Here is a 27,931-nt window from a genome sequence, read left to right on the forward strand (position 1 = left end):
ATTCGGGTATGGTAGAAATCTGGGAGTCTCATGAAGATGAGGAGTAGTATGAACGGGCTGCGGTTGCTATATATACTTCTGTCTGGGATGCAAATGTATGGAACCGAAAATCATTCACTCTCTAAGTGCAAATCTCTATATCTAAACATCATACTCAACAGCCTCAACAGTCGGCACTTTGTGAAGCTTAATATCATAGAACTGAGCCACAAGCTGCACACAATCCCAAATAACCTGAACCTCCTCCTGAGGAACGCCAATGCGTCTTGTACCACGAATATGCCAATGGGTCTCCTTGGGCAGATTCTGGCTCATAATACCGGGCAGCACAACAAGTTGGGTATCAAGGTCATTCAGGACTTGGCGGTCCGACAAGAACAGCCCGTAAGTGATCTCCTTGGAAAGCCAGGAGAAGTCCTTGTGAGCACTGAACAGATCAAGCGTGCCGGTGGTGTTGCGAGCATACAACTTCTGCAACCACCCGGTGCCGCGTTCATGGTTGGCCTGATCGCACTGCCAGCCCTCGCGGGTGAAAGTGTAATCCTTGTCCTCGTCACGCTCGACTTCACTGATCGCCAGAATTGCCTCGATGGGCTTGCATACTCCGATTATAGGCACTGCTTTGACCAATGCCTCGCGGAGCCGGCGGACCAGAGCTTGTCGGGTTGGCGAGGTTGCATAGTTTGCTTGTTTGGTGAGATGGAGGTAGAGCTGGTCTGCGCGCTCAGGGTCTGGGCCAGCGGCCAGTGTGGTAATAGCTAGGATGTACCATTTGTCGCTGCCCAATTTGGTGGTTTTGAAGCGGTCCTCTAACTCAGTGAAAAGTTGATTGTAGCGGGGCTGGACTTCCGCGGTTGCCGTTGAGAAACTCATGATTTTGGGCGAGTGCTGGAGAAAAATGGAATGGATTGGTTTGTGCTTCAATGTGCTGGCTCGGATTGATAATCAGGAGAACATAGCGTACGTATAATTGTACAGCGTATAATGTGCAATGCAAGGTTACGATCTCTCTCGTCTCCATCAATCGCAGGGCGCTCCGGCGACCCGAGTGGGTCGCTGCATACCGGCTCGAAGCATCGTAAACGATATTGTATCCCCTATATAACTGAGGTTGTTTTCTTTATTCATGCAAATTGTTCCCCTTCGCTGGAAGAGATCGAATTATCAAGGACATTGAATAGGATCTTTACTTTGAAAGGACCCATACGCTACCTATGCCAGAGGGATCTAAGCCGATTGCGGACTAGACCCGATGCCGACGATTTACGAACTAAAGTCAACAGATAGGTCTCTATGAATTGAATTAATTAATGATGAACGCAACTCATTCCTGCAGGAATAGGAAATTCCATTCCACCTATGCTTTATCCACGGTCCAACTTGCGTTGTCGATGTATTCGAACGGAGTATAAGAGTGGAGCGGACACTAGTCGGGATCCTTAAGCCCCGACGACGATGTCACAGAACAACGCTGCCTTGATTGCAACGATTTTTCCGGATCAGAACCTCGCAGAAGAGCCCAGAGCAGATGCAATCGGAAAACGAGCAAGGATCTTTTGTAATTGCCTTCAAACTGGGCTACGCCCCACCATGATTTCAGTGACTCCAACATGACATCACAAACCAACATACCAAGTATAAGATCAAGCTCATCCAGTGGCAGAAACTAAGGAATCAATTAACCAAACACTTCCTCTACTCGCACAAACTATCATCTGTTTTCAAACCTCTCGACAAACCCCAATCCATTCTATATCCATACACAATGTCAGGCAACTCAAGCGTCGGTAACCGCGGTATCTACGAGGCAGGCGACCAGCGTAACACTGCTGTGTCCGATCTCCAAGAACGCGCCCGCTACGCTGAGGGCAACCCTGGCAGCCACAAGAACCTTGACCCCAAGGATGGCCGCTCCATTGCCAACAAGCTGGCTTCCCAAGAGAACAAGCCCAACCCCATGCAGCACCGCAACGAGTACGACCAGGAGGCTGAGTTGAGCAAGCAAGATCCTACCAAACCTGTAAGTCTACTCCAAGATCCATCTACGCACAAAGACATCTGCTAACATTGTTCTCCCTACAGGCCAGGGTACACGGCAACGCTCCCTCCAAGGGTGCTAAGATTGATGCCGAGCTCCAGGCAGAAGACGAACAGCGTCTGCGGGAGAAGGGCATCAAGCACTGAATTTGTGAATGCTGTTTTTGATGTTAGAAAAAATACCCCCTGGATCTTCTGATTAGAACTGAGACTTCATCGGCCGGGGATGAAGGGGTTATTGTTATAAACATGATGTAGGATACGATTGATATTTGATCAAAGGTACTCTTAAATGAGTTAACGAGGCCATCGAATGAACACATACATTGAAGATGAATCATATGAATTGTGATAGCATGTATAAGTGGTCCTTCAAAATCGAAGTCCCATGTAATTGCCACTAATGATTGATCTCTCGAGATACTTGAGCGCCATCACTGAAATATTCTCTAGCACAAATGCTTTCCACTGCTTGAAGGACACAGGAAACGACGTGATGTAGCTACATTATGCGTTTTGAGGAATAGGTACAATACTAACGATCTAGGATGAAGGGATGAAGGATCAATTTCAAAAGGTGTCATTGCAAAATCTTGTAATTAATAGGGCGTATATCATGAGGTCGCGTTCTCTCTAAGCACAGATATGCGATATGTACGAGACCCAGGAGGTGAAGGGCCAAGATATTGTACACAAGTTTGTACAATGCCAGGATTGGCAGGTAACAGAAACACTACAAATTGTTTCTGCTGGGAGGTATGGCCGAGTAGGCCAGGGGAGGAGGTCTTGGGTCATCAAAATCCCCCCACTGTCGACCATGGTAAATAGGTAGACAAAGGGGCTCCAGTCGACTGGGAGGAGGTTATCGCCGTAGGTACCACGGCAAACTAGCCCGTGGTTCAACGGGGAGAATCGCCGAACGGCATTGGATATGTATTGTCCAAACACCGAACCCTGTTCGGTGGGGGGAGGGAGGCTGACCAGGCCAAGAAGTAGCCCAAGGCAGAAAGGTGCAATAGCCGGAGCTTAGATTAGCCATCCAGGGTAAACTTGGGGTCATCATCATGCGGTTCAGCAAAAACATGACCCCAGTACTCCTCAACTTTCTGGCATAGACCCATTTTGTTCTCCCAAGTTTTGAATGCTGTTTCGAGGTTACAGCTCACCCATTTAATCTCTTCCCAATACGCCCTTTCGACGTCATATCCAAATCGACTTACGGTCTCTGGGGGTGCCGTCCAGGCACGTCCATCTGAGCCATCCTCTTTCAATGTGGGAGTTGTTTCCCAACCCGTGCCGAAGATCCGATCTCCGGGGTTGAACTTGGGATAGTTCGCGTGGATGAAGAAAACGTGCGGCGCAGGGGCGACGGATTCATCTTTTACGCGCCACTTGTCTTGCTGAATCAAAGCATAGTCCTCGCGCGGGTCTGATTGTGCCATAGCGGATCCAGATAGCCCATCTGCGCTTGCATGTCCAATAGCTTGCACTCTCTCACTGACGGTATAGAAAGGTGCACCTACAGCCGAAGCAGCTTGTATGAAAGTTTCCTTATCTCCCTCGCCAGGAGCGCCCTGGCTCAACAAGCGGAAGTAGTGTGATGGGCCGTAGAAATTATAATAAGCCGCTAATAAGAGAGCCAGCGAATGTGTTTTCTTGGAAACCAAGAATGCCCCAGTTTCTGACGACTGTCTAGCAGCCATAGATGGTGGTTCCTGGCGTGAGATTCTGTAGTACAGCGGAGATGCAGATGAAGCCCAGAAGTCGGGCCATGTGACTAACCCATTGGATTTGAAGGGTTCCGAGTCGAGCAGTTCCTCAGGTTTGCCAAGAGGAAAACAGTCAGCATCCATCCAGACTATCTCTTCGAAGGATGAGAAAAGAACCGCGAAGATCTTGAGTTGATAGTGTTCAATGATATTTTTACCCACCACGTCTGCCAACACCAAACACCGCGCATTGAGTTGGGGAAGAACCTCGTTGCAAACGTGTTTCTCGTGCTCGGTGGCATCTTTCATGTAGAGTTCAACCGGCAACATTGACCCCGCACGGCGGAGCATCCGCAGCGACGAGACAAAAACGGGGAGGTAGGTGGCCCCAGCTGTCGACACCAGACCGCGCTTGCCCGCAGTATGGATTGGCTTCAGTTCCTTGTCTGAATTCTTGATATCCTCGATGAAGGCCGCATGGGCATCTTCCATTTTGCGTATGTCTTCTTCACTCATCGTCGTCAAGTCAGGACGCGGGGTTTCTTTTGTGGGATCAAAATGCTGAGCTTCGACATCTCCTCGTTTTTCTGGAGTAGGGCAGTTGGGGTTATGACGTTCGATGATGGGTCGAAGGACTTTCCAGAAGTCCTTCTGGCGCTCCGTGAGGGGAACTTCGAATGCTGTGTTCGGAACGACAGAGACAGTGGAGGCTGCGGTGATTGGAGACCAATAGAAATAGACCGTGCAGACCAAAATCAAGGCGAGCACCGCCAGTATGAGCGATCTCACTCTCCCCGGTCTGAAAGCACCCATAATCGCCAGATGGTCTGTTTGGCCTAGTAGTTCCGGCGCTTAGATCCAGGGGTTCAGCCGCGCACGGCCACGCCGATCGACCTTTTGAGTACCAGCTACCCTGAAGTCAAGCAAAGATCAGGTTGTATATTCACAGAAGGCGATGGCCGGGGTTGCAGAGTGTGGCGCATTGTTCTAAGGAGACCGCGGGTTTGGCGGAAAGAAGATTAGTCCAGGGGCTTGGCGGGCCGCTCTACGGAGTACGGAGTTACAATAGGCGTACGCGTACGCTTATGTCTCCATTATGGTGGGATTATGATATTCCCGAAGGATTTGGTACTTTCACATAGTGCATGCAAATGGAAACACCAGACTGCTCAAAGCATTGCATCCTCCGATATCGTGTTTTGTCTGCTTGCTGAGAGCCGAGGCCTCTGGCTATTATGTACCTCGAGCTCTTCTTATGGCCAACCCAAGGCAACTATGGAACATATTCGAAGCAGATCGCATGTGAGACCCGGTTATTATAATGATTTCATGATCACCACAGTGGAACCGGCTACCTTTTGAAAAAGCCCCCATCGCTCAGTTCTTCCCGACTAAACGACTAAAGCGCGGATCAGCCTCCACCGGGAAGATCCCCTACCCACCCCCCAACACGGCACTTCCTCCGGTTATCATTCCCTCTTTTTCAGTCTGCAGACTCAGGAGTCTTCACTGTGCTATTTAATATACACCCAGAATTCCCATACGACTCCGTCGATCTTGTGAGAGATTGGATATTTCCGCCCCCATTATACCTAGGATCATCCCCCCTCAAATACCGTCACCCCGTGAACGCTCACTCCAATCGACGGGTATCCCAGGTCTTGACTGATGGACTCCGTGCGGGCATTGCCCAAGCCTGTTTAAGATGGCCTCCGATAATACAGATCGTCCCCCGCGAGACCCCGCGCCCAAAGGAAAATCCCGCAAAACTGACCCGAACGCTCCGGTTCGCAAACGCCGCAAGAGAACAGTGGTCAGCGGAGCTCCCGATGATTGCTTTGCCTGCGCCAAACGAGGAGCACGGTGCGATCGGCGCCGACCCTATTGCTCCCAGTGCCTCGACCTCGGCCGCGAATGTTCCGGATACAAGACAACGCTAACATGGGGCGTCGGGGTTGCAAGCCGAGGGAAACTCCGAGGCCAGAAGCTCCCGGTGATGGAATCGGAGGCAAAATCGTCGGGAACATCTGCGAAATCACCAGCGAAAGCGTCAAGTACTAGCGGTCCCTCATCATCGCGGGTTCCTGCAAATGCTTCGGCCCCCAAGCCCCCGGCCGCTGGACCAGCAATGACATCGTTTGGCGCAAGGAGTCCAAAAGTGAAGCTTGAATATAGTCCGCCTATAATACCAGATGCGCCCGAGATGTCTTCAAACATGGCCTGGGCGATGGACATGCCGGACCCACAATCGTGGTCGAGCACGTGTACTGTTCCACCCTCGATCTCAGGTTTACCGGTATCAAGTCGACCAATGATTCCAGATACTACTAGCCAGGCCATGGCTCCGGGAACACCCTTGCTATATGCACCCATTCTGAGCCCGACGGCTAGTTTTGGCTCCCCGGTTTGGCCAATTGCAGGTTCATTATCAGGTCAAGCTGCTACTCCCCCAGCGTCACAGGAGACTGACGAAGAAGATGTCAAACACGACCCTAATTATAATGTGCTCTGGAATGCCGCTCACTCTCCGTCTCTCTCTCAGCTTCTTCTAGCACGATCTGTAGGGCGGACTCCGCGCATTCGTTATCTCATCAGCTATTATGCCGAGGTCATTGCTCCCATGATCGTTGCTTTTGATACCCCGACAAATCCATTCCGAATTCATGTCATACGCTTAGCGATGGAGAGCGAGGCTCTACAAGAGGCAATTGCAACACTGGCTACGAGTAACTTGCGCCAAAGGCGAGAGCACAATCACCTCTCCACAGAAAGAACCTTGCCAGCGCGCATGTCATCAATGGCTCACCGCGCCCTCACCGATGAAGATTTCCAAGATCGATATGGCATATCAATGGTTGAGGGATATATGAGGGAAGAAAATCACCATCGAGGCATGGCCGTCAAGGCTTTAAACGCCGACCTGGCCGATCCTCGTCGCAGATTATCCGACTCCGTTCTGGCAACTTTGTTAATTCTCTGTCTTTTCCACGGCTGCGATACTGGCGTTGCCGGATTCCGCGCACAGTTCGCTGGAGTGACAAGGCTTCTTGCGATTCGGATGCGCCATTCCCCCGTCATCACAGAAGATCTTAAATGGTTCATCCGCATGTTCTCGTGGTTTGATACCTTGACGGCAACCACCAATGACCGTGATGTGCAACTCCGCGGAACATGTTTGGAAATCAGCTCTACAACCGATGGAGAATGGGGCCTGGAAAACCTGGCTGGCTGTGATGGTCGCCTATTCAAGCTTATCTCTCAGCTGGGACGCTTGAATCTACTCAGCCAGGATCAAGAGCCCAACCTAGCGCGCCCAAGGGACGCTGCTGTCTCCACCACGTCTCTCCCTCCTAATATGCTGTTCCCTGGTTGGGAAACCGTTGTTCCAAATCCAGGATCAGGCTCCGTACCGGAATACAGGTTTTCTCTTCCCACGCCGCCTCAAAGCAGTGACTCATCCCGTCGACCTTCCTCCCCAGCATTCTGGTCAGAGTGGTATTCGCTCAGGCAGCGACTTGAATCCTGGCGATTCGACCCACCTGCTGCGCCTGCTGAAACCTCTTTCCCCTCTCCGCCCTTATCTGCATCTACAATGACCTGGAACTCTACCACGTATATTACGCCACCAACTTCTACATCCGCATATCAAGTCGCGCCCGAGAACCTTCAGGACGTATACCAGATCTCGGAATGCTTCCGTCATGCTGCTCTTCTGTACTGTGAGCGTCTAGCTGAGCCGACCCTTCCATCACGCCATGGTCGTATCCAGCACCTCGTCCAGCTTGCCATGCATTGTATTATCACTGTACAATCAGACGTGTATCTTCTCTGGCCACTGTTTATTGTTGGCTCCGAGTGTGTCCAGGACGACCACCGTGCAATCATTCGCAACCGCTGCAAGGATATCTCCAAGGATTCTGGTTTCATCAATAATCTATCCTGCCTGGGGCTCCTTGAACGGATCTGGGCCGAGAATTCCGATGAATCTTCGTTCCCAATCTATCCGAGCGGGATTGGTCCCCCGCCTCCACTGGCTGGTGGCAGGGCGCCAGCTCCCTCTCAGGCTTTCAGGTGGTCCCGTGTTATGCAGGCCAAGCGGGGCGACGGAGAGTATATGGTTGCATAGACGTTTTTGCTTTATCTATCTTTTTTATAATCTCACCCGGGGTTTGAAACCCGGGTTCCAGCTTTTCAGCACTCGGATGAACTCATTGGATTCTTTTTTTTTTCTTTGTTCGTGAATCAGCGAATCGTGTGTTTGGTCTGACAAATATGATACCATTCTATATGCAGCAATTTCGCCTCGGTTTGATGCCGTCTATATGGTTGCTCTGTTTTTTTTGAGTTTGTTGGGTTTTGTAAATAGAAAGGTTGCATGCATTCATACAAACACAATCCCATGTGTACATACATATATAGACCACAGGATAGCCATGCAGATCTAGAATATGTATCTATCAATGATCTTATCCTATCTATCCATAAAATGAACTGATCAGCCAACCAGTTCACCGTCCACCCATCCATGAGCAAATCCGAATCATATACTTCGTACTCCGTACTACGGCCCAACTAACACCTGGTGCGGTGTACATTGCACAATCTATCCCTTCAATGACCAATAGTACAGGTGGATTGAAATCCCTCGAAGATAACGAGACCGAGACCTCCCCATCTAAGAATATGCGTGCCCAAGTATGAAAAAGCCAAGAACCAAAAAAGGGCCATCACTCAGCCAAAATCCTTCCCCTCTCACCACCCCCACGATATGAAGACAAAAGTACGAATCAGGCAGCCCAAGACTAGACATTGAGCCACATAGGGCACAGGGCAAGGGCAATCATTCAAACCCTAGATGATCAGCGCGCACAAAACCTCGACATATCAACCGCGAACCAATAATCCATGGGACTAAATTCCTTCGAGGATTCCCCCGACCGCTAGTATTCCATTCCGGCCTAGAATACCAATAGGAGAGATTAAATGAGACCCAAGGTCTTGGTTTGATTCTCCCACAGCAAATCCGACACCCGCTCGTGCAAGGGATGGCAGATAGACGGGATTTCAATGTCCACTAACATGTGATCGAGAGATTTATTTTGGATTGCGCCCAGAGCGTGCGTACGTGCATGTTTGATTAGATGGCCAGGGGAAAGGAGGTAGGTGCTGTGTGTTGTATATACATACTCCATATGTTGCACTCCGTACTCCGTAACCAAATGGAGGTGAAGAAAACAGTGGCTTGTCATTCCTCGGACATGAGTCCATAATTGGGCAAAATTATATTCTGATATCAGGCCCACTCTGTAATTCTTGGAAAAAATCCACAATATGTCGTGCCGTACGGCGTACATACCCGCATGGCATCTAGGCAACCTCCTCAATCCAAAACAACAAGGATGCTGAGCCGTCAACGGCCGCGCTTCCGCTGAGCATGTACTCCGTACTCCGTCCGGAGTAAATGGATATGGCTGATACACTGTGGGCCATACTAAGCTTACTATGAACGTCGCACAGAAGCGCGGGATATAAATTAAACTGAACCAATGGATGCGCCCGTGAGGCTACGGTGTACGAAAGGGTCTGTGCCCGTGGGCCTGTTCAAGGTTATGTTCCTACAGCCGAGGGGGGAAGATGCATCCCGGCTCCCAACCCGTTGGCCCCCCTGCAGCCTGGGCTCATTCGTGTGGGTTCTGGGCCTTGGAAACCTTGTTCCAGAATTTCTATGGCCCGCTCTTAGGCGAGCACACACTAAAATTTAATATATTAGTATGTACTCCGTACTCCGTACTCCGTATTACATCGCTTTTTTTAGTGGTCCGTTCATGGCTGAGATCAACTTGATTAAGGTGGCGAAGTAGAAGGGGGCGAACATAGGGGCATCTTTTTGTCGCGTCAGATCTGTTCTATGTTGTACGCTGCATTATCTATGAGGGAGTAGACACATCTAACATGATTCATTTTTTTTTTTAGAAAAAAGAAACAAAAAAAATTCAGCTGCCTGCATGTGAGATCTATCTTGCAGACACGATTTTAGGCGGGAGGTTTAATCCATTTTTGTTTGTCAAAAAAAGAAAAAAGAAATACGCCATGTGCAACCCTAGAGGATCGGCAATGCAGAGGTAGGTTCTTTTGTCCTTTGTTTGGTTGGCTGAGACAAGGGGGGAGTCATTTCTCGAAGAGTTGACTCATTAACCCTCGAATCAGGGGTCTCCCTGGGATTCTTTCGTGTGGGCAGCAAGGATAGGCTGGAAACCCATCTTTCATCCCTTGATTCGGTGCGTGAACGTAAAGACTTTGTTAGTATTTCTGGTATTTATGGCCAAGCAAACTGGCGGTGATAGTGCTCTTTACATGGAGGATACAGAGGTAGATTTCTTGTTTCAGAGAAGAGTATGTTGTACATAATGGTGTACTCCGTATACAAAGACTCTGTGCTCCGTATGCATATTTTGTTGTAATATTGATATGTAGCTTAATTACTAGCACTGCCAGTCATGACGCATATGTACATACTGTACTGCACATCTTGTAGTTAGCGCTAGCATGTAGGTGTTAGACCATTCCCGAATAAGGCACATTAGGGCTTGAACTCGATTGCGATCGTGATGAGAGCGAGTCGTCTATTATCCATCGCCCCACGCTGAAACAATAAACTGTGGACAGCCAATATTAAAGATTCATGACAGCGGGTGATTCAGATATGACTTCATTTTGCATCTGGTTGGAGGACACTGCCTCTTCATCATGCGGCTTCGATCCCAACGTCTCGTGCACAGCCGCTAAAGCATCTCTTAAATTTCGTACTTGATAATGCGTAACTATTTTGGCTTCCAGCCTGAGTTCTTCCCTACCCACTTAGAATACTGCTACTGATGGTCGGACCCAAACGAGCAAGTTGCGGTCTGCGAATTCTCTGCCTTTTGCCCAAAATGGTAGCGGTTGCTGCCCAGCGATGCGGCGGTAAGCCCATGCATCGTCCATGATGTTGCCCAACATGGCAGTGCGAAGTGGATGTGTGTGTAAGAGGCTTCAACGGGGCTCACTAGCTGCTTCTTTTGCCATGGCAACGTGTTCGGTTTATTTTACAGTTGATATTGTCCGAGTTTCTGGGGTTTTGGTGGAGTCTGAACCACTGGACGAGACGGGATGGGCCGTCATCGAATCTGGGATGCCGGCTGGCCAACCATGGAACCGACTCACTTTATACGATCGAGTATTGCGCATATGCTGTATGGAGCCTTCCGAGGTCGTCTATGGAGTACGGAGTACTCCGTATACGATGCAGTGACGACGTGCAGAAGTATATCATCTGTCCTTAAGGTTATTGTTACGAGATGATATCGACTCCGTAATATGGTCAAGATTTGAAGAAAAATTACCTCCTCGTATACAGTATTCGTGATGCTGTAACTAATGATGGCGTTCATGCGGATGAATTGTACGAGGCATGGAAAAATGTAGCCTAGTTCTGGAAGTTGAGCACATGGACTTGGGCTCATCCAACCCAACTGTGACACGCCAGCTGATAGAGGGGTGGTCTAAATTGGTTCCATCGGGAGACATCTGTAAGGCAGCCAGTGAGATCTTTGGACGATTACACTATGACTTAGTGGCGACATGCACATATACCTTTTTGACCTTTGGTTAAACTGTATCATTCCACCCGGGCGAAAAGAATCTCGCTAGCTAGTTGCCTTCAAACCGGCAAAGGCAAAGACATCGAGAGGAATGCAGTTGGCCGCTGTCCGATCCAACTGAGGGGCAGTCAGCCCAGCGGTTTGCATATGGCGCTGGAGGGAAGGGTCTCCATCTGGACTAGTCTGAGGGGTAGAGGCATCAAGTCTCACTGGTACTTTGGATAGGGCAGATTGACGAGTAAGAGAGAAAGTACTGGTGACTACTAGAGTGCGACTCTCTACTCCGTACGGAGTACTCCGTATTTCATTTGCCACTGATACGGAGTATTTGAGTCATAATGATAGCTCTGACCTCGATGCTCAGCTATAAAACCCACGGACTATCACCCCAAAGCAGGAATGATATATCTAAATAATAAAATATGCTGATTTTCCATGACCAGTGGAAATGAATAGAATACCTTGAAATTCAATACCTGTAAGAAAGTATCCAAACGCCACAGCCCACAACGCCAACTCACACGCATCGGCGACTAGTGTATGCACTGATTGGCCTGCGCCAATATCATCGGCCTGTCATTAAGGATCCATATTTCCTCTTTTCTCTTTCATTCTTTGGATTTTTTCACTCTCCACCTCTCTCCACTGAATTTCAAAGCCATTACATGTTTTGGAGCGGAGATCTCTCTGCTCTTTGTTTTCCCTCAAAACTCCTTTATCAACAAGGAGTCTTGGATCCTCTGTAGGATCCCCCTAAACGCACTCTTCCTCTCGTCCTCGGATTGACCGAAGAACGTTCAAATGCTCTCTCAGCACATACAGTTTCAACCCTCTTCTCTTCGATCGGAAACCGTACCACGGTGACGATCCTATTACCAAAAAAAAAAAATCCTATCTGACAGTTCCAAAGTCGGCGTCGATTTCTGTTTGGGTGCACGATATCCTGTATAATATACTTGGTGTTCTTGTTTTTTGCTGCTGATTTCATTTAAACTGCTTTGGACTGTTTTTGCATTTCCGGCTCGTCGCCTCCATTTACATTTACCGATCGACTGGTGCTCCATATGCTCGCGCGATAATGTATCATTACTCCAACCCACCCCCGGGTGGTCAACCTACGACTACACACAATCACCTCCTACCTCACCTCACTACGCCTACTACGCCTCTCAGTTCGCCAACGCCTATACCTCCCCCCGGGGCACCCCTTCACGGCGCCACGGCCGCAAGGCCAGCTACTCAACCACCAAAGAAACACCATGGCAGCCTGGGTACTCCCACAGCTTCTACGAAGCAACCCCAGACCATACCATTCCTTCGCGAAAGCACGATCATGTAAGTGCTTCTGTTGCGGGAAAGCCCAAACACCACCGATACCACTCGAGCGGTCATCCTACGGGGGATGGCCTCAGCAACGGATATTACCCGTCGCAATCGCAGACCCGACCCATCTATGTAGATGTGGTCGACGACGCATTCGATGTCCCGCGCACCACAGCCCGCGAACCCCGTACCGGTCGCCCCGGCCGTCCCCCGGCCACGAACCCCAATCGAGATGGCACTGGCCAACAACGTCGTGCCTCGACCTGTTACCGCAAATCAAATCCAGCTGATTCTCACTTTTACTTCACTCAGGTTCCGAACAGCGAGGATATCGATGCGGCTAGACGCTCCCGTACCAGACGCCAGTCCACATCAACCCGCACTCCCAGCAAGCCCAAAACCCCACCTGCATCTGCCAACCCGCCACCCACCGCCACCGAGCTTGACGCCGAGCGCGCAGGGATCCCCGCAGGCTACTCGATCAAAAACTGGGATCCTACCGAGGCACCGATCATCCTGCTTGGCAGTGTCTTTGACGCCAACTCCCTCGGCAAGTGGATCTACGACTGGACCGTCTTTCATCACGGGGCCTCTTCGCCCATGGCCGACGTCGCTGGCGACTTGTGGCTCTTGTTGATCAAGCTGGCGGGCAAAGTAAAGAGGGCCGATGAATGCCTCCCTCGCATCAAACGTGTGGAGGCGCAGGAAGTCGTCGAAGATTTCCTGGAAAGTGGCGAGCGCCTCTGGTCCCGATTCAAAAAACTTCTTAAGGGTTGTGAACTTTACATGTGGAAGGCCGCCAAGCGAGAAGGTGGCAAGGGGCCCGTATCGATGGGTCGCAACGCAGGATGCGAATTCGTCGAATCGATTTTCGGTCGCGACCGTGAGCTTGAAAATACCGAGAAGTTCATGAACAGCGTCCGACTCTGGAACATGCGATTCGACGCCAACTGCGAAGACATTTTGCGCCGACCATCGGCTGCATAAGATGTTTTTTAGATGTTTTCTTATTTACACTACAGACCTGCCGAGGGAGCGATACCCCAGAGAGAGAGACTTTCTTATTTTTCCTTTTCTTATCTACTGGAGCATTTGACCGTTGAATCGCATTTGGAGCGTGTTTGGTTTTTAGCCATCTTTGCTCGTTGCATTTACTTGTCTATTTCTTCGATCGGCAGATGTCGCCCCGGGTTTTCGGGCGACACAAAATTCTCGTTTTTGGGTCCCGGCGCGTTTGATGTTTCCCTCGAGGGACCAGGCGTCTATTGATCCATTTCCATTTCTTCCATTTCCGGCGTCCTTGTTTAATTCCCATTTCTGGCCGTCAAGTCCCTTTCCCGTCTTTGAAGTCCGTGTCACTCTGCTTCGATGATACCATCTTGCGATTTCGTTTATACTATTTCCTTTGTCATCTCGCATTACATGTGTTTTCTTTTTCTACTGTCCTTTTGTGTCCCTGATATGATGTTGAGTCGGAGACACCGGGTTGTACATAGAACCAACACAACCCTCCAGTCGGATAGACCAACCACCCACGCTCGTTTTACTTTTCCTATCATTCTCCCTAGTACGTCCCGTAAATCAAGTAATCCCGCGTAACCAATACTATTTCCACGCCGGTGAGGTCACCCGAGTGTGATGTGATAGCTACCCCTCAACCCAGCGCTTCCACGCTACGCATGCACGTCTCAGAGTGGATCACGCTTACCCCCGTAGAACCTTCCAAGGTTCCAAAGCGCCCAGAATCGCAGCTTCCAGCCTGCGCCGATGGTTGTGTTGGATCGACGAGGCAGTTAGCTGTACGCCAAAGCAGGTACTGTCTCCCCAATGACGGCCATTGATGTCACGCTTGAGGTCCCAGCGGGGTGAATTTGCGTTATGCAGGTGATTGCCGCTGTCATTGGCTCGGTTTTTGGTGCAGCATGCACGTTGGGGGCTTCCCGACGGCGTGGCGACCCTATCACAGCGAGGGATGGGGTTGCGTGCATGACCTCTTTGTCTTGGGTTGCAGATGCTGATCCGTGACTCTGTATATGTTCTGGGTTTGGCCGGATGGGGAACGTATTTTGTATCGAAGTGATTGTGTTGAAGTGGGTGTACGTCTGGATATTGGAAGAGGTGGAATGAGTAGCGCAGTCTCTGAGACGTTTATCTCCTTCATTTGGAGTGATCTCGGGCTTGTGAGACATGGATTCCGATGTTGAAATAGAGAAAATAGCCGAGTTGGTTATGCATTAATATGCCGTGGACTGGAGCCGGAAGGTGTCAAGCGTGGGAGCTAGTGAGCATACGTGCAGATCTCACTAACGGGCTCACGCACTAAGTGCGGTGCCTTCGTACGCTTTTATGGGTGAGGAAGACAGCATCAGTTACTTTCTATCATGAGCAGCTTCGACCGTTGTTCCGCTGGTAGTTGCCTAGAAGGGAAAGAGTCAATACGTCTGTCATAGCCCATTGCAATGTTGAAATGCCTATTGGATGGATGTATCATCCATGGAAAGGCCGATTGGACACTCGAAGAGGCATCGTGTTCACAACAAGGTGAGGCAGCCTCTGCTCAACCCCGGGTTATGCATGCCATTACATGCGTATCCACCCCCCTCGGTAGGCTAGAATGCCGTCCACTGGGAGCCTGCATTAGGCTTTAGCCAGGAGATTAAACCGTCTCTGCGGTTGAGCCCGGGTTTCAGCTATGGTTCTGGTGGACCCGATAAATCAGGTGGTGAGATTTAGAAATATGGGATTTGGATACTAAACGCATGAAGTTGATTGCACTCAACCAGGAGCTACCAGCTGGCGGTATGGCGAATGGCATTATATTGCGTGATCTCCCTCCGCGTTGAACTCACGAAATCTCCTCATTATCCATCCGCTCTACCATCAAAACACATTATCTTGCAATGGCGAACAGTGAAACATCCACTGGAAACACAACATGTTGTGGGGACTTCGTGAAGGATGAAGACGAGGAACTTGATCTCGAAGAGCTTGTTGAGCCATGGCATAGGTATGAAACAGAGGAGAACGAAAATGTCCTCTATCCCATCCACCTCGGGGAAGTGCTCAACGATAGGCATCTGGTTGAGCCTAAGCTTGGCTTTGGTGGTGGCCCAACTGTCTGGATGGCATTTGACCTGCAAGAAAAGAGAGACGTAGCTCTCAAAGTCATGGCCCTAGGGAAATGGGGCGACAACGAACTTCGAATCCAGGATGAGATTATCAACACGGCATAGGATAAATCTCGCCTGATCATATAATACTGCGACCTTCTTCCTGTCCCGAAACGATAAAAGCCCCCATAGAGTCTTAGTGTTTCCTTTGAAAGGGCCATCTATCTGCACTCTTACCTTGAAAAGGACTCTTATAACTTCTCGTATGTCTGCGGCTCGACAATTACTGGAGACTGTAGCAAGCTTGCATGAAGCTGGAATCATACATCGCGGTAAGTCGGCATTCTCTTAGCCTGTTTTCTGATATACTAAGAAAATTCTATACATTTGAGCGCAAGAAATTGTATGTAGGGAATGGCTCCCATCGGTGGTCTCAGTAGGAGCGGGAAGCATGAGTTACTCGGACGGCCTTTAAAGCAGACAACACCATTTGTCGATCTCTATAAAAAGGGCGAGCTTGTGAGCCCTGACAAAGTCCCTGATGACATCCGCACAGAAGAATTCTATCTCTGTGATTTTGGTTTAGCAAAGAAAATCGGCGACCCCTCTATTCAACACGGCTATGCGCCTATGCGTTATTGCTCTCCAGATCAAATTCACAAACAAGAGCCAAGTTTTGCTTGCGATATGTGGAGCTATATGTTTATCTTCTCTATGCTGTATCTTACATTTCCTCCGTTTCACACATACCTCGAGGGCGGAGTTGTGAATGGTATGGTTGAATGCTTAGTAGTCTTAACATAATTCTTTTTAAATCACTCGAATCTTTCGAAGAGCCACGGAGCGCAAAGAATGACCTATAAAAATTGAAAAGACCATCCATGTCACCCCTTGTCGATCTCCGAAGCCATATAACAGCATATCGACCTTGTTCTTAGAGTCATGAGATAATCAGAAAGTGGATTGATGCCCTTTGGGCGAATACAGTAAACGGCTTCCACAGCCGGGGCGCCACTTCGAGTGAAGACCGAGGTCGATACCATCGCTATTCTGGTTCATCTCAGTGTATGCATTCGTGGGCCATGGCTACATAGCTTCTCACAAGAGCAAGCTACGAGATTTCTCTGAGGCCAGTATAATGATGACGCATGTGGGATTGTCACGGGACCAACCTTAATATTTGACATCGGGTGAGCGTATCCTCACGAGAACCATTTGTGACTACATATGTACCTAAATTTTAGAGTCGAGTTCATTCAGATCATTACTTAGGGTCGGACAACTGCCAATATTCCGACTCATCCTTTCCCCTGTCCTGATGTAGTCTCGTCTTACCAACGACGGATGTGCATGTGACCCCTGACACTTCCCCACAAAGTCTCGGCTTAGTCTTGGTGCTTGGGACAAAAAAGCTTGGTATGCCCAGATTTGAAGACATTTGATTTCTCATTTACATGTACCCTCGACTCTCCGCTTGCTTCCAGTCTCGGCGTGTGGTCATGCTAGAAGAATAATGCAGCATGGATCCCCGACGTCCGAAGACGACAAGTCTCAAGGGCTATCAATGTGGAAATGGGTCCGCAGTCAGTTCAACTTGAGACCGCCTGAAGATGACGAGCCACAGTCATGGTGGATTGCATCGACGGCCATTCCATTGCTTGCTGCTGCGACAGGTCCACTCGCCAATCTCATGTCGATCGTTGCGCTGGTCATGCCATGGCGGAGCCAAATTCTCTCCAGGACTGAAAGTGCTGCTGGGAATCTCATGCAAGAAGTGATTCCGGATTCTCATTGGTGAGGACGATGCAGAATGGTGCCCTACATCAGGATTGTCTAATACTGCAAATAGGATCACTGCTCTGAATGCTGTTTCGCTTGTCTGTGGGGTCGTCGGGAATATTTTTCTGCTATTCAATTTTACCAAAGTCATCCGCTATATCATAGCTTTGCCGGTGACGATTATCTTGTGGTTCACTGCAACGGGAATCGTGAGTCCCCCGTCTGGTCTTACAGGTTCCATGGCCTAACGCGTGGTTTATAGTTATGTGGGATTACCATTGCTACACATGTCCATATCCCACCAACAGGTACGGGTCAGGTATACTCGCAAGCATATTGGAGTGCCGTAATTGCGGCAATTCTCTACTTTCTCTTAAGCCTCGTGTTGATGATCAACATGCTGGGCTATTTCTTGGGTAAATACCCGCAACACTTCGCGTTGACCGACGAGCAGCGAACCTTGATTCTACAGATGACCGCATTTGTGATCTGGCTGTTGATTGGTGCGGCGATTTTTCAACGAGCCATAGGGATTCCGTATGCCGATGCATTATACTTCTGCGATGTGACCGTTCTGACGTTAGGGTTTGGTGATATAACTGCTACTAGCCCTGTCGCCCGAGGTCTTGTCTGGCCATATGCAGTCATCGGTATTATCATTCTTGGTTTGGCTGTGGGTAGCATTCATAAATTTGCTCGCGAAGTTCACTACGACAATGTCATTCGGAAGCACATTGAACAGAAACGGCAATCCACCTTTCAACGATCAATCGAGCCTGAGGAGCTCGGAACACTCCAAGAAAAATACCCAGATGGCGCAGAAGAACTCACTCCCCCAGCTCTCACTCGCCAAAATTCTGAACCGTATCGGCGTTATCGGCCGATTCGCAATACAATCAATGCCATTGCGGCAAATCGTCGACCCAGGGTTCTTGTAATGCGTGAAGAAAAGGATCGATTTGACGCCATGCGCCACATTCAGGACGATACCATGCGCTTTCGCCGCTGGAATGATTTGATTATCAACCTCGTTGCGTTTGGGATTGTTTGGACATGCGGAGCAGTAGTGTTCTGGCGATTAGAAAAGATGACCTACTTCGAATCGCTCTACTTTTGCTTCTGCTCCTTGCTTACCATCGGATATGGGGATTTCACGCCGCAGTCGAATGCGTCCCGACCATTCTTTGTCTTGTGGTCTATAATCGCCATTCCGACCATGACCATGCTTATCTCCCATATGAGTGACACTGTGGTGGTCAGCTTTAAGCGCGCCACTGATATAATCGCCGACTACCTCGTGCTCCCTCAATCGGGCATCTACAGGTCAACTTTGGGCCGCATCCCCGGCATCGGCCAGTTCCTAGCTTCGCGTCAGGAGAGAAAGCGAGTCAAGCATGGATTCCAACTCGAGGGAGCCGATGAACCCGAGTCAGGGGAAAGTGCGGATTCCGAGGAAGCTCGTGACAACGAGAACTTGGCAGAGTCACATCCACACCAAACCCTTGAGGAACTCGCCCGCGATCCATCCCCACTAGAGCTCGCCCAGCAACTTGCCTTTTCCATACGTCGTTGCCACAAGACATGCCCGGGAAGGCAAGCGGAAACGATACTCTTACGAAGAATGGGTCGAATTCACCCGGCTCATCCAATTCACTGATCCACGATCCCGACTGCGATCGTCTTCAGAAAATCAATCGGTCAGCGGGGAATATGCTGCCAATACAGAGGATGAGTATGGGCTTCTCAATTGGGATTGGATCGGTGAGAACAGCCCCATTGTGACGAAACAGACAGAGCCTGAGTGGGTGCTGGATCGGTTGTGTGAAAGTTTGATTCGGTATGTGTCGACTCAAGAGGACAGTCTGATTGGCAGAGGTTATGTGGATCCGACGGAGGAGGCAACTCTTAGGAAGGAAAGGGATATTGGATTGGATGAATGAGATTTATTGTGGTGATATTTACGCCGGTGCATAGAGTTGTACATATCTTACGGCTATTGGCTGAACCAGTCTACATACATGGAATCCATGTTCATAGCAAGCTCTAGTTTGTGTTTCTTGAGGTCAGGCTCCCAACTTTGAGGGCTTAAGATTCTACGTGTGTCATATAAGGACAGGAGTAGGTGATAAAAGACTCGAAACAGGGTCTAGATTGGCACCGGAATGACGTTTCTGCCTGCAGATCATGGCACAAACATACAACGGACGATAATCAACATCCAAGACACAGCGAGTATATAGCAGGTCATTGCACCTCACGCTGTCAGCCTTGGTTATTCCCAAGTCAAAGTAACAGCCTTGAAAGTCTTGCTCAGCCCCGGTCCTCAAAGCCCCCACCAATGCGGGGCTGTGTAAATCGTCGATGCTCAACTACATCTACAGACATCATACAACTCCTTCCATCGCCCTATAATCTACTTAAATCCTACTCCCCACCCATCTCACCCCCTCCATCAATCCACCATCAACCCCAAAATGACCACTAACATCCCCGAAATCCTCCTCCTCTGCATGGACATCACCTTCCTCACAACCTTCAACGAAACCCTCAAAGCCCTCTGGCCCTCACACACCCCGACCAAACTAAAAATCACCCCCATCAACGCACGCCTCAACAACCTCCCCAAAGAAACAACCTTCGACCTAATCGTCTCCCCCGCAAACTCCTACGCCCGTCTCGACGGCGCCTTCGACCACGCAATCTCACTAACCTTCAGTCCCCGCTCCGACTACCACGCCCTCACCCGCGCCGCGCAAGCCGTCCTCTACGATAAATACCGCGGCTTCGCGCCCCCGGGGTCCTGCACGCTCGTCGAGTTCCCCGCGGAACTGAAGCAGAATGGCTACGGGTGTGAGTGGCTCGCGCTGTGTCCGACGATGCGTGATCCGGCGGACGTGAACTGGGATCGGGAGGTGGTTTATGAGTGTGTGTGGAGTTTGTTGTGTCAGGTGGAGGGGTTTAATCGGGGTTCTGGGGAAGGGAGGAGGATTGGGAGGATGCTTATGACGCCGCTTGCGGTGGGGATTGGGAAGGTAAGTAAGGAGAGGTGGGCGGCGCAGACGGTTTTGGCGATGAAGATGTTTGTGGATGCTGTTGAGAGGCCCGAGAGGTGGGGGGATATGCAGTGGGATGAGATTGAGAAGGATTGTATTGAGGTTGAGGGGACTTGGGGGTTGTGAGGGGTTTGATTGGTGTTGATTTGTTTTCTTTTTTGATACCTGTGTTTTCTAGGTTGGAGGAGATGGAGATCTATGCTGAGGATGCTGAGGATACGGAGTATTGTTGGTAGAAAATATTATTTTGGTTGAATTGTATGTCCTGTCGAAGACTCTGGGGATGGGAGTCTATATCCCAGGTCTGTCGTAAAAATTAACTATGTACATGAAGCATCGTGCTGTTTTCTTTTCTCGTCGCAAATCAAATGCATAAGACTTTTCTCATATCGCGTAACGGAAATCCGGGTTTTGGCGGTCTGTCAAGTCCTGGAACTCTTGGTTCTCAGCAACGACATAGGCATCACCCAATGCCTCCTTCTCTTGATCGCGTCGGCGATTCTCCCGGACGGCGACCCACCAGATAAGGCCCAGATCCACTGTGACGAGGAAATAGAGAATGACGATGGAGATCTTGGCAGGCAGGTAATTCGGGGCATCTCTGGCTTGGAAAGTCTGGGGTGAGATGATGTTGCCGACGGTGTAGGCGATTGTCTGGATGCAAGAGACGGTGACCTTCTTGGTTGACCCAGCCACATTAGTACTGGTGAGTCCGAGAATGGTCGTCCATCCGATAGGAATACCTCCGGAGAGGTAGTATCCCACAAGAGCGGGTGCCTTTTCGGTTGTCGCCATGAGGATCGCACCGACAATGGCCAGGATGTGGCCAACGATGCACCAGAAGAGTCGCTTCTGAGTCTTCATAGCCAGATAGGTCAGACCAACCAATGCCACCACCTCGTAAGCTCCCATGGGAGTCACGAGCAGGAGACTCTGCGTTGCCGAGTATCCCATTCCGGTAACCATGGTATTTCCGAAACTCGTAGCAATGGAGTTGGGCACATTAGCCGCCATGACCCAGAAAGCGTAGAGCCAGGTATGCGGGTCTCGGAGAGCTTCGAAGAACTGCTCTTTCTTGAAAACATTGCTTCCAATGCCCTGGCCATTACTACGAAGACGCTCCGCGTGCATTGCCTTCTCGCGAGGCGACAAAAAGCCTGCAGTGACGGGGGAATCGGGCAGGATGAAGAAGAAAAGCACACCGATGACCACGGTAAACAGACCCAGGATCAGGAAAATGACCTGCCAACCGCGCAGGGGCGAGTTAGGATCCTGGCCAACGTGGGTTGCAACGCCGTATGCGACGTAGCCTCCGAGCATCTGCGCCCATCCACACATGGAGAACCACAGACCGACGCGGAAGGCCTGTTCCTCCTTGCGGTACCATTGTGAAGTGAAGATCACCCAGGCAGGAATGACGGCAGCTTCTGCGGCACCGAGAAGGAACCGGCAGACGATCAGGCCAGCGTATGAATCAGCCGCAGCCATGCACGACAGGATGGCGCCCCAGACGGTGACGTTGACGGCGACGTATCGCGCGAGGGGGAATGCTTGCACGAGACGCATGGTAGGGAAAGCAAAGGCTAGCTGACCGAAGAAGAAAACACTGGATACCCAGTTGAACTGGTTACCCTGGAGGTTTGCTGACTCGCGCAATCCGGTGACGCTGGCATAACTGATTGCGATTTTGTCGAGATATTGTAGGAAGTAGACGATGCAGATCAGAGGCATGATATACAGATCGATCTTGCGCACCAGTCGTCCAGATGCCTGTGGATCGATATCGCCGAGGGGACCGGCTTCGGCCAGCAGCTGGAGAGCTGCGTCACCGTTCGTAGAGTGGACATGGGGGGTCTTCTCATCGTACTTGACAGGGACACTGTCTGTCTCTGTCGGGGAAACCGATAAAGCGGTCATTTTGACGGGTGTATTGAGGTATGTTCACTTCAGTTCTCAGAAGAGGGATCCATTGCTTAAGTACTATCGCCATCGCAGAAGGCCGACTACGTGCCCGGCCATGAGCCATCCAAATGAGGTAGCACGCCATCGCGCTGTCACAATTGCTGCCACAGGAATTCTTGTCGGTGGAGTTGTCGGCCCCAACTTGGCGGTTAGCCAAGGCCCACATCAAGCCTTCTGACTCAGGATTTTCCTCTGGGCATCGGGGAATTTGTCGTTGCGTTTCCCTCGGGCAACTCGGGACTATTCTCCGTGGTCCTGTCTTAGCGGGAAAGACCCATTCTAGTCTAACTTCCAAGGTTGCTTGTAATACCAATATCCACTATCTACAATAGGCATTCTTTTAGTCTGGAAGGAGTGGTACCTCGAAAAGAATACAGACTCAATCTGCCAATTTCGGGGCCCAGTTGCCGTAGTCAATCAACCACGGGGCCGAAATCTTTAGATCCCGGGTTTGGGGCTAAGAAGTGGATTTTATAAAATATGCACCTCGTGGTGGGCTAAATGAGGATGATGTGATTTCCTGCATCGTTGGTTGGTTCACGCTGTCTACATGTAGGAATCTGCTCGGCTACTCTTTCGTGAAATAAGAGCAGGGATGTCTGAGCCCTAAACCGTAAATAGAAAGACCCAATGGATAGTAAAGATAAAATCATGAGGTGGGTAGTTCTAATTTGGCTTCTCTGAACGAATGACGCAAAAGACAGATCAGGAAACACCTAGGTAATCAGTTTGTATGAAAATCTGAGAAGAAGAGCCTAGAGAATAAGATACCTCGATCAAGGGAGCAAACAGAGAAAGAGTCAAATAAACCACTCCCAACACCTTCACCAGAACCAACTCCCCCACTATCCAATTCCCCGCTAGAATCAAAGTTCAAACAGGAATTTCAATACTCTAGCATGGCCCTATCAGCTGCAAATTAGCCCATTCTTCACCATGCATTGATCGACGCAGGTAACACAGTCACAAAGCGGCGGCGGTCCGACACTGGAATGTGGCGATCAGAAAAATCTCCATATGTATATCTTTTACCCGCACTATCCATGCATGGCATGCATGAAGGTACTAGGACGATCTGATACATTTTGAAATGCGGGTACTCGCGCGCCTGGGGGGGATCGGTGGCATGTTCCATTCGAGGATCCCTTCCCGTCGGCATATCTGCTTGTCTCCAGATAGAATGTGGGGATAGACAAGGCCGTCAAATAGGCCGCTTTGCCTTATATTTAGCTCTGTATCCACAGATCGGCTGATTCCCTGCATATTTGCGGGTTGCTTTTTGCCTCAAGCGCTAGAACCGCTCCCGTTTTCGACTCGTGTATGTTGTCTGTGGTGAAGAATGTGTTATGCGGGGAGATGGCTTGCATCTGATATGTAGGGCTGGATGCCCACAGAAGGACAGAAATGGGAGGCATATATATATATAGTCATAGACCGGGGGTCGAAGTATTGACCTTGCACCTCAAGATCCTTGCCTTATACTTCGAGAAGATGACAATCCAAATTCCCATCATGCCATTCGACTATTTCCAGCCCAGTCCAGCCAGACAGTTTCTCAGTCTCACTAAGAAATCACGTGTGACTGGAGGGCAAATAAATACGGCCTTTCAGAGACTCAAGCCTCTCCAACCAGATGATTTGATCGGTGAATGGGACGGATATATTCTTACCACTGGCCACCCATTTGAAGAAAAGCTGGACGATCTCAATTGGTTCGGCAATACATTTTATTCCTTCGACGATGTGACCCCGTTGATCGTTGCACGAAATGGGGAACGGGTGCCCTTTGAGGATTGGGGGCGTGCATCTGTAAGTCGCCTTTCTTTTCTTGTGACTTGACGGCACAGCTGTATCCAAGGGTGGTTGAGATGTCAAGGAATATAAAGTCCTCTAACACTTTGGGCAGTTGCGGGAGATCAAGTATGATGGAGTCGTTTCTGCGGCGTTGGTCTACGATGAGCGGCCCATAATGGTTCACTACCGGGCTGTGAAACGTAAGATGGTGGCAGGATGTATGGAGAGTAAACAGTGGCAGGGGAAAGTATACTTCTATCTGACGAAATGATGTGATTGTATTTGATCTATTATGGAAAAGTTCTGGATGCATATTCTGTCAAGCTGGGAAGGTATCCAATCGTATTATATTTCTTCTGCCATCTCTCTATCTAAACACCATCCGTTCTGTGTGGCACTGTGAAGAGTATAAGTTAGAATATCCTCTACCTAGCATCCAGGGGACGTAAAGATTATGAAGGATATTGGACTTACGATGCTTTCTCGCGACTTTAGACTGGACAACGTCGTTGCTATCATGGCCGCAACAAGTGATGCTGCATGATATGTGTGGAATTTTCACAGAAAACAGTACTATTTGTGTAACTTGATGAGTGTTTTGATGAAGATTGGAGACTATAACCAGTTCTTGACCTGGATTTAGCTCATTTGAGAATTCGGGGTGCTTTTTGTCGTGGCTGATTCGCCTTGGCGATATTCCGCAAGTGGTTGATACCAATGTCGGTTTATTTGACCTGAGCGATTAGAACATGGAAGAGTTGTTCGTTGATCTGTTTCTTGTGTCTCTCCTGCATTTTCTCAATGTTCGCATCACCTTGGAGTTCTTCGAGGGACCCGATTTCCCCCAAGCTTTTTTTGATGAGCCAAGGGAGTCGGATCAGCTTAGACCGGACTTCGTTGGACAGTGTCCACCCGCTGAGACTTCCTGTAGGTTTCTATTTCTCCATGAAAGATTGTCGTAAAATTTCATAAATAGATGTACATATTTGATAGGATGACGATCTCATATCCATGCCAAGAAAAGGGGCCATGCCTTCTGAGAAACATGAAGGTAGTCCCTGCCGACACGAGGATGTCGTCTGGGCAAATTAAACGGAGTCAATCCTGGAATTGTATTCAGGAATCACTGTAAACAGCCAGGCGATGTCTTTCTCGGGTATTTCTGGTCAGGACTCTCCTATATTGTGGGATTTCTTGATCTCTTCGATGTGGGCCACGTCAAGTCCGAACGCGAGAATCGTCAATCTACCTTTAAACCGGTAGAAATTGACGGTGTCAACATGTTTCTGGTCGATTATCTCTTCGCAGGGATCCGCATTTTGATAGGGGAGTGGACAAATGGTCTAGAAATAACACACTATTAGCACATCGCACTTGGTAATCAAAAGCCCGGGCCCCGGGGTTGAGTAGGCATGTAGCGGAAAGGTTGTTACCAAGTTTGCAAAGACACGCCGTCTCAGGGGATCAAGACTAGGACCCTCTGCTTGATAGTCACTCTGTAAGATTTAGTTCCTGGTCGCTCTCGCACGATAACCAGGAACCTGTACTTGTGTTGGTTGCGATGACCCTGTAATATCACATCCAAACCAACAAGACCTTGTTTTTGTTGAACTCAAGGGTCTCTAATAGTACTGAAAAGAGATCCCAGTCGGGTCAAAATCCATTCGGGGGATAATCAGTCAAGATACAAGGTAAGATGAAGTGCGAGAGATGCCGACCACCTCTATAATTAGATGCATGTATATGAATGCGAAAGGAATGGAGATGTCGTCCACAACCTTATTCCACAGGTGCGGCTGAGTGAACAAAGCAAACAGAAAAGGAAATATATATAAGACAAGTATGGGCTAGTGAGACTCTCAGCCAACAAGTAACTCAGTAGGGTTGATGGAATATATGGAGTGCCAAGTGAAGAAATGGTTGGATTTCAAGTGCAGCAGTTCATTGTGTCAAATGATTCGCTTTCTTTGTTTGGAGGAAGCTGCCTACCTACATGGTACATATGCCATCTAACTATGACATGTTTGTGGCCTTGACCTCGGGAGTCCCTATATATTCCGCATCGGCTCCTTTTAATTGGGGGGATCTCCGGTGTAGACATGTGTAGCACGGCTCTCGTCGATTAATGGTGAAACTTCCTACTCAGCATCATAAATTATGACAGGTGAAGACTCTATTTATATTTGATTAGTCGATGAAGGTGTCACGGATGATATGACTACATCCGCTGTGTTGTATAAAGAGAGTGTTGACCCGAGGTCAAGACCTTTAATTCAGCCTTATCCGAATCGCTCTCCACTATTGCGTGCTGAGCGCTCAGGCAGCAGAATTTGGAGACTTTGGGCCATTGACGACATCAGGATCTAGACACCCTCGACAAGAGGATTGGTTCGTTGTATTTCATCTGACAACCTTGGAAGTCCGCAATCGGAGACGAGAAATTAAGTTTGCCCCCTCGGAGGTCGCCTTGTGCCGCCCAGGAACCTGAAAATCCCGCGCAGAACCTGTGTACGACTATTATTTCCTGTGATCTCCTGAGAGCCTTGTGTAGCGCAAGTCGATTTTTCCTGCCAAAATGGAGAAGCCAGCGCAGGCACCCGCCGTACCCGACCTCGAAGCTTCCTCCCCGGATGTCCCCGTCAAATCACAGTCGGACGTCATGCAACGATGGAAGCAGAATCTGACTCCCACACACGCAGACTTAGTATGTCTGCTTCTCTGTTTCCTCACGGGCCTATGCGATAGCAGTGCCTACAATGCCTGGTCATGTTTCCTTGGCATGCAAACGGGTATGATACGCAGCCGGCTGCGCCCATGCAAGGGGCGGCACGTCAACGAACAGCGCAAGGAGAAAGCTAAGAAAACAATTTTTCTGGAACAGGAAATACCATCTTCCTCGGTCTCGGTGCCTCGAATCAACCCAACAGCAAGCCATGGGGCTGGCTGAAGTCCATGGTCTCGATCCTTGCCTTCTTCTTCGGCGCGATGATCTTCTCGCTCGCTATGCGCACCGTCGGCGCCCTTCGCCGCGGGACCCTCTTCGCCTCGTTCTTCGTGCAGACCCTCCTCATCATCATCGCCGTTGCTCTAATTGAGGCCGATCTTATCCCCCACACCTCTGATGATGCCGCCCTAGACGGCGGCCCGCTCTTCCTCGAATTGATCCCCATCGCTTTGCTGGCTTTCCAGTCCGCTGGTGGAATGACCTGCAGCCGTGCGCTGGGGTACAATGAGATCCCGACCGTGGTCTTGACTAGTGTCTACTTCGATATCGCGTCGGATCCTAAAATCCTTGTGAAGCCGACCGCAAATGTCAAGCGCAATCGCCGGGTGGGTGGTGTTGTGGCACTACTTATCGGTGCGATTGTGGGTGGTTGGTTGAGTCGAAGCAGCGGAGGTATGGAGTCGGCGCTGTGGATGGCTGCCGGCATGAAGTTCGTTGCTGCGTTTGGGTGGTTGTTCTGGAGGGCTGCGCCCGCAAAATAGATCTGCGCAACTAATCGGGGATGCATGCCTTGTTTTAG

General features: G+C 49.7%; 12 protein-coding genes across 12 annotated transcripts; 8 read left to right on the forward strand and 4 right to left on the reverse strand.

The window, feature by feature from the left end:
- Positions 1 to 141: 141 nt before the first annotated feature.
- On the reverse strand, positions 142 to 873 carry N7457_004194 (uncharacterized protein; the record flags this gene model as incomplete). Its single annotated transcript, XM_057175239.1, has 1 exon — positions 142 to 873. One exon carries the CDS (start codon positions 871 to 873, stop codon positions 142 to 144), a length of 732 nt encoding a protein of 243 aa, XP_057032286.1.
- Positions 874 to 1,765: 892 nt separating this feature from the next.
- N7457_004195 (uncharacterized protein) lies at positions 1,766 to 2,184 on the forward strand (the record flags this gene model as incomplete). Its single annotated transcript, XM_057175240.1, has 2 exons — positions 1,766 to 2,020; positions 2,083 to 2,184. The coding sequence occupies 2 exons, from the start codon at positions 1,766 to 1,768 to the stop codon at positions 2,182 to 2,184; spliced, it is 357 nt and encodes a 118-aa protein (XP_057032287.1).
- Positions 2,185 to 3,068: 884 nt separating this feature from the next.
- N7457_004196 (alpha-mannosyltransferase) lies at positions 3,069 to 4,559 on the reverse strand (the record flags this gene model as incomplete). The annotated part of the gene is made up of 1 exon (XM_057175241.1): positions 3,069 to 4,559. The coding sequence occupies one exon, from the start codon at positions 4,557 to 4,559 to the stop codon at positions 3,069 to 3,071; it is 1,491 nt and encodes a 496-aa protein (XP_057032288.1).
- An 892-nt stretch (positions 4,560 to 5,451) lies between these two features.
- N7457_004197 (Zn(II)2Cys6 transcription factor) lies at positions 5,452 to 7,872 on the forward strand (the record flags this gene model as incomplete). The annotated part of the gene is made up of 1 exon (XM_057175242.1): positions 5,452 to 7,872. One exon carries the CDS (start codon positions 5,452 to 5,454, stop codon positions 7,870 to 7,872), a length of 2,421 nt encoding a protein of 806 aa, XP_057032289.1.
- A 4,315-nt stretch (positions 7,873 to 12,187) lies between these two features.
- N7457_004198 (uncharacterized protein) lies at positions 12,188 to 13,696 on the forward strand (the record flags this gene model as incomplete). Its single annotated transcript, XM_057175243.1, has 2 exons — positions 12,188 to 12,238; positions 12,560 to 13,696. 2 exons carry the CDS (start codon positions 12,188 to 12,190, stop codon positions 13,694 to 13,696), a joined length of 1,188 nt encoding a protein of 395 aa, XP_057032290.1.
- An 806-nt stretch (positions 13,697 to 14,502) lies between these two features.
- On the reverse strand, positions 14,503 to 14,898 carry N7457_004199 (uncharacterized protein; the record flags this gene model as incomplete). The annotated part of the gene is made up of 1 exon (XM_057175244.1): positions 14,503 to 14,898. One exon carries the CDS (start codon positions 14,896 to 14,898, stop codon positions 14,503 to 14,505), a length of 396 nt encoding a protein of 131 aa, XP_057032291.1.
- Positions 14,899 to 15,609: 711 nt separating this feature from the next.
- N7457_004200 (uncharacterized protein) lies at positions 15,610 to 15,942 on the forward strand (the record flags this gene model as incomplete). Its single annotated transcript, XM_057175245.1, has 1 exon — positions 15,610 to 15,942. One exon carries the CDS (start codon positions 15,610 to 15,612, stop codon positions 15,940 to 15,942), a length of 333 nt encoding a protein of 110 aa, XP_057032292.1.
- A 1,390-nt stretch (positions 15,943 to 17,332) lies between these two features.
- N7457_004201 (potassium channel family protein) lies at positions 17,333 to 19,538 on the forward strand (the record flags this gene model as incomplete). Its single annotated transcript, XM_057175246.1, has 4 exons — positions 17,333 to 17,613; positions 17,669 to 17,807; positions 17,861 to 19,163; positions 19,192 to 19,538. The coding sequence occupies 4 exons, from the start codon at positions 17,333 to 17,335 to the stop codon at positions 19,536 to 19,538; spliced, it is 2,070 nt and encodes a 689-aa protein (XP_057032293.1).
- A 534-nt stretch (positions 19,539 to 20,072) lies between these two features.
- On the forward strand, positions 20,073 to 20,777 carry N7457_004202 (uncharacterized protein; the record flags this gene model as incomplete). The annotated part of the gene is made up of 1 exon (XM_057175247.1): positions 20,073 to 20,777. The coding sequence occupies one exon, from the start codon at positions 20,073 to 20,075 to the stop codon at positions 20,775 to 20,777; it is 705 nt and encodes a 234-aa protein (XP_057032294.1).
- Positions 20,778 to 21,035: 258 nt separating this feature from the next.
- On the reverse strand, positions 21,036 to 22,568 carry N7457_004203 (allantoate permease family MFS transporter; the record flags this gene model as incomplete). Its single annotated transcript, XM_057175248.1, has 1 exon — positions 21,036 to 22,568. One exon carries the CDS (start codon positions 22,566 to 22,568, stop codon positions 21,036 to 21,038), a length of 1,533 nt encoding a protein of 510 aa, XP_057032295.1.
- Positions 22,569 to 24,125: 1,557 nt separating this feature from the next.
- Positions 24,126 to 25,499, forward strand: N7457_004204 (uncharacterized protein; the record flags this gene model as incomplete). The annotated part of the gene is made up of 3 exons (XM_057175249.1): positions 24,126 to 24,422; positions 24,520 to 24,607; positions 25,459 to 25,499. 3 exons carry the CDS (start codon positions 24,126 to 24,128, stop codon positions 25,497 to 25,499), a joined length of 426 nt encoding a protein of 141 aa, XP_057032296.1.
- A 1,483-nt stretch (positions 25,500 to 26,982) lies between these two features.
- On the forward strand, positions 26,983 to 27,893 carry N7457_004205 (YoaK family protein; the record flags this gene model as incomplete). Its single annotated transcript, XM_057175250.1, has 2 exons — positions 26,983 to 27,196; positions 27,289 to 27,893. 2 exons carry the CDS (start codon positions 26,983 to 26,985, stop codon positions 27,891 to 27,893), a joined length of 819 nt encoding a protein of 272 aa, XP_057032297.1.
- Positions 27,894 to 27,931: the final 38 nt, after the last annotated feature.

This window comes from Penicillium paradoxum, assembly GCF_028828445.1.
Source record: "Penicillium paradoxum strain IBT 22861 chromosome Unknown utg000004l_segment0_segment0, whole genome shotgun sequence".
NCBI classification, from domain to species: Eukaryota; Fungi; Ascomycota; class Eurotiomycetes; order Eurotiales; family Aspergillaceae; genus Penicillium; species Penicillium paradoxum.